The following is a 12,808-nucleotide window of genomic DNA, read 5'->3' as shown; positions in this document are numbered from 1 at the left end:
TGTACGTTCTCCCCGTGACCTGCGTGGGTTTCTTCCGAGATCTTCGGTTTCCACCCGCACTCCAAAGACGTGCAGGTTTGTAGGTTAATTGGCTTGGTAAATGTAAAAATTGTCCCTAGTGGGTGTAGGATAGTGTTAATGTGCGGGGATTGCTGGTCGGCCGAAAAAGCCTGTTTCCGTGCTGTTTCTCTGAACTAAACTAAACTAAAATGCTATACAGATCCATTAACGCAACAACATACAAATGAATATCCAATAATCAGCAATACAATAAATGATACCTCCTTATGCCTGCTCCCTTGAGTTCATCCAAGGACCCGACAGGCCTTTCAGGTGAGGCAGAGGTTCACGTGCACCTCCTCCAACCTCATCTACTGTATCCGGTGCTCCCTTATACATCGGCAAGACCAATATATAAATTACAATCAGTAGACTTGGCGATCGTTTTGCTGAAGACTTACACGCAGCCCGCCTTGGCCTGCACCATCTCCCAGTTGCCAAACATTTTAACTCTCCTTCCCACTTCCATCCTGGGCCTTCTCCAATGTCAGTGAGCAAATTGGAGATACAGCACCTCACATTTCGCTTGGGCAGCTTACAACCCAGCGGTATCAACAATGATTTCTCTAATTTCAAGTGATTCCTGCATTCCTCCCCACTTCTCTCCCCCTCCCCCCCCTCCCCCCCCCCTTCCTCACTCGTGTTGTCCTACCAGTTCCACTGTTCGCATCCTTCTATCGCTCTCTCTTAGAACATCTTCCCATTCAACAATGTGCCATGATGGACTCCACCCTACCTGAGGTGTTCTGGCCTTTCCTCGAATCCACTGCTCCCCCTTTATCAATGCTCTTAGTTTTGTTTAGTTTAGTTTAGAGATACAGCGTGGAAACAGGCCCTTCAGCCCACCGAGTCTACCAGCGATCCCCACACATTAACACAATCCTACACATACTAGGGACAATTTTTACATTTATACCAAGCTAATTAACCTACAAACCTGTACGTCTTTGGAGTGCGGGAGAAAACCGGAGATCTTGGTGAAATCCCACGCAGGTCCAGAGGAGAGCGTACAAACTCTGTATAGACAAACGCCTGTAGTCGGGATTGAATCCGGGTTCTGGCACTGTAAGGCAGCAGCTGAATCGCAGCACTACCGTGACCCCCTTTGATACAAGAACACCTTCTTCCCCTCTGTTAACAGATGACTGAACGGCCCTCCCATAAGCTATGATGTAGCACCGATCTTCCAACCTACATCATTGTGGATGCTGGACCTTTTTCTCTTCAAATAAACTCTATCAGTTTCATTTATTTTTATTTATTTTGAAGGAAAGAAGATTGATTGTCAATTGCATTATGATGATAAAACAGCATTTGAAATTCTGAAGCAATTTTTCATTCATTTTTTTAAACTCGATTATTTATATAACACTATATCATTGCATCTTGCATCAAATTAAAAGAAAGTTGAAGCATTTAGAAGGAATTAATGCATTAGGGCAGCACGGTGGCACAGCAGTAGAGTTGCTGCCTTATAGTGCTTGCAGCGCCAGAGACCCGGGTTCGATCCTGACTACAGGTGCTGTCTGTACGGAGTTTGTATGTTCTCCCCATGACCTGCGTGGGTTTTCTCCAAGATCTTCGGTTTCCTCCCACACTCCAAAGACGTACAGGTTTGTAGGTTAATTGGCTTGTTATAAGTGTAAATTGTCCCTAGTGTGTGTCAGGTGTTAATATGTGGGGATCGCTGGTCGGCGCGGACCCGGTGGGCCGAAGGGCCTGTTTCCGCGCTGTAGCTCTGAACTAAACTAAAAACTAAAATTTAGACTTTTAGATTTAGAGATACAGCGCGGAAACAGGCCCTTCGGCCCACCGAGTCCGCTCCGCCCAGCGATCCCCGCACATTAACACTATCCTACACACACTAGGGACAATTTTATTTTTACATTTGCCCAGCCAATTAACCTACAAACCTGTACGTCTTTGGAGTGTGGGAGGAAACCGAAGATCTCGGAGAAAACCCACGCTGGTCAATAGACAATAGACAATAGACAATAGGTGCAGGAGGAGGCCATTCGGCCCTTCGAGCCAGCACCGCCATTCAATGCGATCATGGCTGATCACTCTCAATCAGTACCCCGTTCCTGCCTTCTCCCCATACCCCCTCACTCCGCTATACTTAAGAGCTCTATCCAGCTCTCTCTTGAAAGCATCCAACGAACTGGCCTCCACTGCCTTCTGAGGCAGAGAATTCCACACCTTCACCACTCTCTGACTGAAAAAGTTCTTCCTCATCTCCGTTCTAAATGGCCTACCCCTTATTTTTAAACTGTGGCCCCTTGTTCTGGACTCCCCCAACATTGGGAACATGTTTCCTGCCTCTAATGTGTCCAATCCCCTAATTATCTTATATGTTTCAATAAGATCCCCCCTCATCCTTCTAAATTCCAGTGTATACAAGCCTAATTGCTCCAGCCTTTCAACATACGACAGTCCCGCCATTCCGGGAATTAACCTAGTGAACCTACGCTGCACGCCCTCAATAGCAAGAATATCCTTCCTCAAATTTGGAGACCAAAACTGCACACAGTACTCCAGGTGCGGTCTCACCAGGGCCCGGTACAACTGTAGAAGGACCTCTTTGCTCCTATACTCAACTCCTCTTGTTATGAAGGCCAACATTCCATTGGCTTTCTTCACTGCCTGCTGTACCTGCATGCTTCCTTTCAGTAACTGATGCACTAGGACACCCAGATCTCGTTGAACATCCCCTCTTCCTAACTTGACACCATTCAGATAATAATCTGCCTTTCTATTCTTACTTCCAAAGTGAATAACCTCACACTTATCTACATTAAACTGCATCTGCCATGTATCCGCCCACTCACACAACCTGTCCAAGTCACCCTGCAGCTTTATTGCATCTTCCTCACAATTCACACTACCCCCCAGCTTAGTATCATCTGCAAATTTGCTAATGGTACTTTTAATCCCTTCATCTAAGTCATTAATGTATATCGTAAATAGCTGGGGTCCCAGCACCAAACCTTGCGGTACCCCACTGGTCACTGCCTGCCATTCCGAAAGGGACCCATTTATCCCCACTCTTTGCTTTCTGTCTGTCAACCAATTTTCTATCCATGTCAGTACCCTACCCCCAATACCATGTGCTCTAATTTTGCCCACTAATCTCCTATGTGGGAACTTGTCGAAGGCTTTCTGAAAGTCGAGGTATACAACATCCACTGACTCTCCCCTGTCAATTTTCCTAGTTACATCCTCAAAAAATTCCAGAAGATTTGTCAAGCATGATTTCCCCTTCGTAAATCCATGCTGACTCGGAATGATCCTGTTACTGCTATCCAAATGCTCAGCAATTTCGTCTTTTATAATTGACTCCAGCATCTTCCCCACCACTGATGTCAGACTAACTGGTCTATAATTACCCGTTTTCTCTCTCCCTCCTTTCTTAAAAAGTGGGATAACATTTGCTATCCTCCAATCCAAAGGAACTGATCCTGAATCTATAGAACATTGAAAAATGATCTCCAATGCTTCCACTATTTCTAGAGCCACCTCCTTAAGTACCCTGGGATGCAGACAATCAGGCCCTGGGGATTTATCAGCCTTCACTCCCATCAGTCTACCCAAAACCATTTCCTGTCACGGGGAGAACGTACAAACTCCGTACAGACGGCGCCCGTAGTCAGGATCGAACCTGAGTCTCCGGCGCTGCATTCTCTGTAAGGCAGCAACTCTACCGCTGCGCCACCGTGCCGCTTTTAATGAAGCATTCTCTACTTGTCAGTATTGATCCATAACATAAAAGGTTTGCGCCTGGTGGATTCCCATTTGTAATGGCACTCTTCTTCATTTAGGTTGCTTCCAGCTCTGCAATGCTTTCCGAACGCAAGATTTGGAAATCGACCAGTGTTTACTGGAGTCACTGCCTTCAGGACGGAGGCAACAGCTGGTGAAACGGATGCGATGTGACCAAGTACAGGCTTATTACGAGCGGGAAAAGCTCCAGCAACAGACTGGATCCAAACACAAACACGCAAAGAAGAGAACTGTCCACTTTAGGTCCACGGACATGATCAAGGAGGCCATTATAAGGCATGATGATAAAGAAGGTATAGTAGCCGGAAGATTTTTATACTATAGTCTAACACCTGTCCTTTATTCATAAAAAGCTGGAGTAACTCAACAGGTCAGGCAGCATCTCGGGAGAGAAGGAATGGGTGACATTTCAGGTCGAGACCCTTCTTCAGACTGAAAAAAGGGTCTCGACCCGAAACGTCACCCATTCCTTCTCTCCCGAGATGCTGCCTGACCTGCTGAGTTACTCCAACATTTTGTGAATAAATACCTTCGGTTTGTACCAGCATCTGCAGTTATTTTCTTATAACAACTGTCCTGGGTCTTCTCCATTGTCAAGGACATCTGTCCTTGGTCTTCTCCATTGTCAGAGTGAGGCTAAATGCAAATCGGAGGAACAGCATCTCATATTTCGCTTGGGCAGCTTACAAATCAGTGGTATGAATATTGATTTCTCTAACTTCAAGTTATCCCCGGAATTCCCTCTCTCTCTCTATCCCTCCCCCACCCAAGTCACACCAGCTTCTCATTTCCACACAACAAACATCTAACAATGGCCTGTTTCCTTTATTATTGTTACATTTTTTGCATATCTTTCCATATACTTGTCCATATGACTCATGATTAGAGTCATAGAGTCATAGAGTCATAGAGTGAGACAGTGTGGAAACAGGTCCTTCGGCCCAACTTGCCCACATCAGCCAACAATGTCCCAGCTACACTAGTCACACTTGCCTGCGCTTGGTCCATATCCCTCCAAACCTGTCCTATCCATGTACCAATCTAACTGTTTGTTAAACGATGGACTAGTCCTAGCCTCAAATACCTCCTCTGGCAGCTTGTTCCTTTGTGTGAAAATGTTACCCCTCAGATTCCTATTAAATCTTTTCCCCTTCACCTTAAACCTATATCCTCTGTTCCTCGATCTCCCCTCATCCTATAAGAAAATAACTGCAGATCCTGGCTACAAATCGAAGGTATTTATTCACAAAATGCTGGAGTAACTCAGCAGGTCAGGCAGCATCTCAGGAGAGAAGGAACATGCAGGAGAGAGAGAGAATCTCCCCTCATCCTATAATACATTGGCCAAAAAAACAAAACAAAATCCATTCACAAGTTTGCCATTTCTTCTTGCCATATTTATTGAGCACAATTATGAATAAACATAGCAAATGAAAAGAGGTCTTATGTGCATGTGATGGAGCTACAAGGAACATTATAGGAAAGATGTCGACAAAATGGAGAGGGTACAGAGGACATTTACTAGAATGTTGCCTGGGTTCAGCACTTAAACTACAGAGAGAGGTTGAACAGGTTGGGTCTTTATTCTTTGGAGCGTAGAAGGTTGAGGGGGGACTTGATAGAGGTTTTTTAAATTTTGAGAGGGACGGACAGAGTTGACGTGGGTAGGCTTTTCCCTTTGAGAGTGGGGAAGATTCCAACAAGGGGACATAGCTTCAGAATTGAGGGACAAAGGTTTAGGGGTAACATGAGGGGTAACTTCTTTACTCAGAGGGTGGTGGCTGTATGGAATGGGCTTCCGGTGGAAGTGGTGGAGGCAGGCTCGATTTTATTATTTAAGAGTAAATTGGATAGGTATATGGATAAGAGGGGATTAGAGGGTTATGGTCTGAGTGCAGGTAGATGAGACTAGGTCAGGGAGAATGGTCGGCGTGGACTGGAAGGGCCGAATGGGCCTGTTTCCGTGCTGTAGTTGTTATATGGTTATATGGTTATTTTTGTTTCATCTCTTCCTTAAGATACTTGTATTTTGACAACAAACTTGACTTGTCATGATGTCCTTTGCTCAGTCCTGATCTCCCGATTGCCAAACACATTAATTCCCCTTCCCATTCACACACTGATGTTTCTATCCAAGGCCTCCTCCATTGTCATAGTGAGGCTAAACACAAATTGGAGGAACAGCATCTCATATTTCGCTTGGGCAGCTTGCAGCCCAGTGGTATGAATATTGATTTCTCTAACTTCAAGTAACCTTACCATTTCCCTCTCTCGCCATCCCTCCCACACCCAATTAACACCAGCTTCAAAGTTGTCTTGTTGAGTCTCATTGTCTGTAACTCGTTTTCACCTAGCCCACAGCTAACAATGGCCTGTTTCCTTTATCATCTTTCATTCATTTGTTCGAGATCTTTCTACATCTCCGTCTACACCGATCAGCCAAAACATTATGACCACTGACAGGTGAAGTGAGTAACATTGATTATCTTGTTACAATGGCACCTGTCAAGGGGTGGCATATATTAGACAACAAGTTCATGAGATCAATGTGTTGGATGCAGGCGAAATGGGCAGGAGTAAAGACCTGAGCAACTTTGACAAGGGCCAAATTGTTATGGCCAGACGACTGGGTCAGAGCATCTCTGAAACGGCAAGGCTTGTGGGGTGCTCCCGGTCAGCAGTGGTGAGTACCGATCGACAGTGGTCCGAGGAGGGACAAACCACAAACCGGCGACAGACAGGGTGTTGGGCGCCCAAGGGTCATCGATGCGCGAGGGCAACGAAGGCTACCCCGTCTGGTCCGAACCGACAGAAGGTCGACTGTGGCACAAGTCACAGAAAATGTTAATGGTGGTCACGGGAGGAATGTGTCACAATACACAGTGCATCGCACCCTGCTGCGTATGGGGCTGCATACGGAGGACCAACAGCATATTAGGCAGGTGGTCATAATGTTTTAGCTGATCGGTGTATATTTCTTGTTTCCCTTTCCCCAGACTCTCAGTCTGAAGAAGTGACCCGAAATGTCACCTATTCCTTTTCTCCAGCGACGCTGCCTGACCCATTGAGTTACTCCAGCTTTTTGTGCCTATGTACATTGTACCACCTTGGACACGATTAGTATTCGATAGTCCATAGACAGGAGCGACTAGGCTTGTATACACTGGAATTTAGAAGGATGAGAGGAGATCTTATTGAAACGTATAAGATTATTAAGGGGTTTGACACGTTAGAGGCAGGAAACATGTTCCCAATGTTGGGGGAGTCCAGAACCATGGACCACAGTTTAAGAATAAGGGGTAGGTCATTTAGAATGGAGATGAGGAAAAACTTTTTCAGTCAGAGAGTTGTGAATCTGTGGAATTCTCTGCCTCAGAAGGCAGTGGAGTCCAATTCTCTGAATGCATTCAAGAGAGAGCTAGATAGAGCTCTAAAGAATAGTGGAGTCAGGGGGTATGGGGAGAAGGCAGGAACGGGGTACTGATTGAGAATGATCAGTCATGATCACATTGAATGGCGGTGCTGGCTCGAAGGGCCGAATGGCCTCCTCCTGCACCTATTGTCCATTGTCTATTGTCTATAGTCCATGCAGACATTGTGGGCCAAAGTGTGAGATTCCATGCTGTGGTTCCCTTAACACGACTGCCATTGGCACCAGTGCTAACAGAGGGTTAGGTGTGGAGACACACATTATTGACAGCACTGCCATGCAGTCGGTGAGCCCGGTGGGAAACCACTGCTGTGCGTTGGGAATTTGGGCTGGAAATTGGTCCAACTCCTCTCATCCCTGTTGATGTACATCACTGTGCCAGCAACATTGCCACAAATCCAGCACTGAATCACCCCACAGCTCTCCGTGGACCACCTTCCTGGAAGGATTAGTGTCGGGAGGAACTGCAGGTGCTGGTTTACACTGGAGATAGACACAAAGTGCTGGAGTAACGCAGCGGGACAGGCAGCATCTCCGGAGAGGAGGAATGGGTGACGTTTCGGGTCGAGACTCTTCTTCGGGCTGAGAGTCAGGGGGGGAGGAAAACACAGAGATATGGAAGGGTAAGGTGTGAAAACAAGACATCAAAGGGGATGCAGTTCAAGGAAAATGTAGACTAGATCATTGTTAGCTTGGGGAAGGTGGCAATAAAACATATACAGATTAAATGTGATTAGGAAGGCAGTCAGACTGGGCAGGGAACTATGAAGGGGGAGGGATGGAGAGAGGGTTACTTGAAGTTAGAGAAGTCAATATTCATACCGCTGGGGTGTAAGCTGCCCAAGCAAAATATGAGGCACTGTTCCTCCAATTTGCGCTGGGCCTCACTCTGACAGTGGAGAAGGCCCAGGACAGAAAGGTCAGTGTGGGAATGGGAGGGGGAGTTAAAGTGTTTGGCAATCGGGAGTTCAGGTAGGTTTAGGCGGACTGAGCGGAGGTCTCGCCGATATATAGGAGTCCACACCTGGAACAGTTGTCTCTTTGGAAGCTGTTTGGCTGCTGAGGGCTATACCGTGAAACAGAAAGGGCAAGGGGTGGGGGTAGGGGACAATAGTTTCCATTGCTTGGAGCAAAAGATGATGAGGGAGCGCATATGATCTTAGTGGACTGTCTGCTCCTGGTGCAGATGCAGTTTTAGTTTATTGTCACGTGTACTGAGGTACAGTGCAAAGCTTTTGTTGCTTGCTATCCAGTCAGCAGAAAGACAATACATGATCACAATCAGGCCATTCACAGTGTACAGCCATGTTTAGTTTAGTTTAGACATACAATGTGGAGACAGGCCCTTCGGCCTACCAGGTCCGCACCGACCAGCGATCCCTGCATATTAACACTATCCTACACACACTAGGGGCATTTTTTATATTTACCAAGCCAATTTACCTACATACCTGTGCATCTTTGGAGTGTGGGAGGAAACCGAAGATCCCGGAGAAAACCCACGTGGTCAGGGGGAGAACGTACAAACTCCGTACAGACGGCGCCCGCAGTCAGGATTGAACCCGGGTCTCCGGCGCTGTAAGGTAGCAACTCTGCCACCGTGACCGCCCCTGATAAGGGAATAACGTTTAATGCAAGGTAAAGGCAGTAAAGTCCGATCAAGGATAGTCTAAGGGTCACCAATGAGGTAGATATAAGAAAATAACTGCAGATGCTGGTACAAATTGAAGGTATTTATTCACAAAATGCTGGAGTAACTCAGCAGGTCAGGCAGCATCTCAGGAGAGAAGGAATGGGTGACGTTTCGGGTCGAGAGCCTTCTTCAGACTGGTAGATAGTAGTTCAGCACTCCTCTCTGGTTCACCACTGCCAGTTCACCACACACGCTGTGCCACGCACCACACCTTCTCACTGAGCAGAGGCACTAGTGAGTCTGCCCAGCGCCAACTTGAAAGGCAGCATTCCCACACTGAGCTCGACTGAATATCTGCCGTGAATCAATGCAGAGGAACAGAATTTTACAGCACATTAAACATACATTCAGCTGCAGCAACCTGGTGCTGCTGAAGGGCTTATCGCAAAGAAACAAGCAATTAAAATAAATTAGAAGCAGCCCAAATACTTATAACAGGAATTACCTTTTGAAAAAAACCCCGTTTAAAATAAAGTACTACTTATTCTTCCTGATTGTTCTTACTAATTTCTCAATAAATGGCAACGTTTATCATTACCTGGTGTTATGCATTGTATCAGACCAGCTGAATTCTGATTGGAAAAAATGAGCAAAAATTCCAAATTTAAGTTCAATTATAATCGGAAAAAAAAACTGTTGAGGCTCAGTGTTGGTACTGGTGTTTACAAGTTCACAAGTTGTAGGAGTAGAATTAGGCCATTCGGCCCATCGAGTCTACTCCGCCATTCAATCATGGCTGATCTCTGCCTCCTAATCCCATTTTCCCGCCTTCACCACATAACCCTTGGCACCCGTTCTCATCAAGAATTTATCTATCTCTGCCTTAAAAATGTCCACTGACCTGGTCCCCACAGCCCTCTGTGACAATGAGTTCCACAGATTAACTACCTTCTGACTAAAGAAATTCTTCCTCACATCCTTTCTAAAAGAGCTCCCTTCAATTCTGAGGCTGTGACCTCTGGTCCTGGACTCTCCCACCAGTGGAACATCCTCTCCACATTCACTCTATCTATGCCTTTCATTATCCTGTAAGTTTCAACGAGGTTCCCCCTCAACCTTCTAAACTCCAGCGAGTACAGGCCCAGTGCTGTCAAACGCTCATCATATGTTAACCCACTCACTCCTGGGATCATTCTTGTAAACCTCCTCTGGACCCTCTCCAGAGCCAGCACATCCTTCCTCAGATATGGGGTCCAAATCTGCTCACAATTGTTCCCATGCATCTTGCATCAAGGGGGGAGTTCATGGAGATGCCTTGCGGTTTAGAAGGTTAGGGTAGATGGGGGCAAGCGAGTGTAGGTGAGACTAGCATTTGAGTGGCATCTTGGTTGGCATGGACAAGGTGTTGGAAGGACCTCTTTCTGTGTTGGAACTAGCTACCTGGATACATTTTCAAAGTCCAGTCCAATAGACAATAGGAGCAGGAGTAGGCCATTTGGCCCTTTGAGCCAGCACCACCATTCAATGTGATCATGGCTGATCATTCTCAATCAGTACCCCGTTCCTGCCTTCTCCCCATACCCCCTGACTCCGCTATCCTTAAGAGCTCTATCTAACTCTCTCTTGAAAGCATTCAGAGAATTGGCCTCCACTGCCTTCTGAGGCAGAGAATTCCACAGATCCACAACTCTCTGACTGAAAACGTTTTTCCTCATCTCCGTTCTAAATGGCCTACCCCTTATTCTTAAACTGTGGCCCCTTGTTCTGGAATCCCCCAACATTGGGAACATGTTTCCTGCCTCTAACGTGTCCAACCCCTTAATAATCTTATACGTTTCAATCAGATCCCCTCTCATCCTTCTAAATTCCAGTGTATACAAGCCTAGTCGCTTTAGTCTTTCAACATATGACAGCCCCCCTATTCCGGGAATTAACCTAGTAAACCTACGCTGCACGCCCTCAATAGCAAAAACCTTCGCTGCACGCCCTCAATAGCAATTGGCACAGAATTGGTCTTGTGGAAGGAAGGGGAGAGTGATGGTGGAAAGCTGTTTTTCGGACTGGAGGCCTGTGACTCGTGGTGTGCTTTGTTTAGTTTAGAGATACAGGGTGGAAACGGGCCCTTTCAGCCCACTATGTCTGCGTCGACCAGCGATCCCCGCACACTAACACTATCCTACAACAACTAGGGACAATTTTTACATTTACAAAGCCAATTAACCTACAAACCTGTTCCCTCCGTAACTCCCTGGTCCACTCGTCCCTTCCTACCCAAACCACCCCAACCCCGGGCACTTTCCCCTGCAACTGCACGAGATGCAACACCTGTCCCTTTACCTCCCCCCTCAACTCCATCAAAGGACCCAAACAGTCTTTCCAGGTGAGACAGAAGTTCACCTGCACCTCCTCCAACCTCATCTATTGTATCCGCTGCTCTAGATGTCAACTTATTTATATCGGCGAAACCAAGCGCAGGCTCGGCGATCGCTTCGCTGAACACCTGCGCTCGGTCCGCATTAACAAAACTGATCTCCCGGTGGCCCAGCACTTTAACTCCCCCTCCCATTCCCAGTCTGACCTCTCTGTCATGGGCCTCCTCCAGTGCCATAGTGAGGCCCGCCGGAAATTGGAGGAGCAGCACCTCATATTTCGCCTGGGCAGTTTGCAGCCCGGTGGTATGAACGTCGACTTCTCCAACTTCAGATAGCTCCTCTGTCCCTCCCTTCCCCTCCTCCTTCCCAGATCTCCTTCTGTCTTCCTGTCTCCACCTATATCCTTCCTTTGTCCCACCCCCGACATCAGTCTGAAGAAGGGTCTCGACCCGAAACGTCACCCATTCCTTCTCTCCCGAGATGCTGCCTGACCTGCTGAGTTACTCCAGCATTTTGTGAATAAATAACCTACAAACCTGTACGTCTTTGGAGTGTGGGAGGAATCCGAAGATCTCGGAGAAACCCCATGTAGGTCACGGGGAGAACGTACAAACTCCGTACAGACGGCGCCCTTAGTCGAGATCGAACCCGCGTCTCCGGCACTGCATTCGCTGTAAGGCAGCAACTCTACCGCTGTGCCACCGTGCCGATTGTTATGGGGCCCATTGCTGTTTATGTCAATGATTTAGATGAGAATGTACAATGTGCGATTTGTAAGTTGCAGATAACAGTAAAGCAGGTGGTGTCACAGAAAATGATAATGGCTATGAAAAATCACAGCAGGATATTGATCAGATAGGCGGAGGAAATGGCTAATGGAGTTGAATGCAGATAAATGCGATGTGTTGCTTTATAGGAAGTTAAACTAGGGAACGACGATCGCAATGCAAAGTAAGGCCCTGGGGAGTGTTGTAGTGCAGAGGGTTCTAGGGGTACAAGTCCATAGTTCTTTGGGTGGAGTTGGATTCACGGGAGGTGGTCTTGGAGGGGAGGATGCTCCTCAAACTGTGGAGCATCCTGGACAATACAGCTCACCCCCTCCATGACACACTAGTCAACCTGAGGAGCACCTTCAGCAACAGACTGGTCCCACCAAGATGCAGCACAGAACGCCACAGGAGATCCTTCTTCCCTGTGGCTATCAAACTGTACAACCCCTCCCCCTTCTGTCATGGGGTAGTCTGAGACTGACTCCCCTCCCCCCCACCCCCTCCCAATCTTTGCACATCCACCAAGCCTTTCCACCAGTCATTTTTAAATGGTTAGCAATGGTTAGATCCCGCATGCCTTGGCAGACCAAGTGTAGTGTTTGTGTCTATATAGTACTCGAGTGAGCCAGCTGTTGCCTGGTATTGGGTCATCCATCATCAAGAATATTAATGACAGTAAACGTGGTATAGAGTAAAAATTTGCGGAAAGATTTGGGGAAAAATGATCCAACGCTAAATTCCATTGATGTAAAAGGAACACGTT

At 46.9% G+C, this 12,808-nt stretch overlaps 1 protein-coding gene across 1 annotated transcript in view; it reads left to right on the top strand.

Annotated features, from left to right (window-relative positions):
• Positions 1–12,808, top strand: part of myo16 (myosin XVI) — a 249,127-nt gene that overhangs the window by 19,523 nt on the left and 216,796 nt on the right. Inside the window, exon 2 of the mRNA XM_078402895.1 lies at positions 3,879–4,133. Within this exon, the coding sequence (XP_078259021.1) occupies positions 3,879–4,133 (255 nt within the window). The remainder of the gene's footprint in view (positions 1–3,878; positions 4,134–12,808) is intronic.

The sequence above is a fragment of the Rhinoraja longicauda genome, chromosome 7 (assembly GCF_053455715.1).
Source record: "Rhinoraja longicauda isolate Sanriku21f chromosome 7, sRhiLon1.1, whole genome shotgun sequence".
In the NCBI taxonomy this organism is placed as follows: Eukaryota; Metazoa; Chordata; class Chondrichthyes; order Rajiformes; family Arhynchobatidae; genus Rhinoraja; species Rhinoraja longicauda.
Note: the sequence above shows the minus strand (reverse complement) of the source record. Positions and strands in the feature narration are given on the sequence as shown.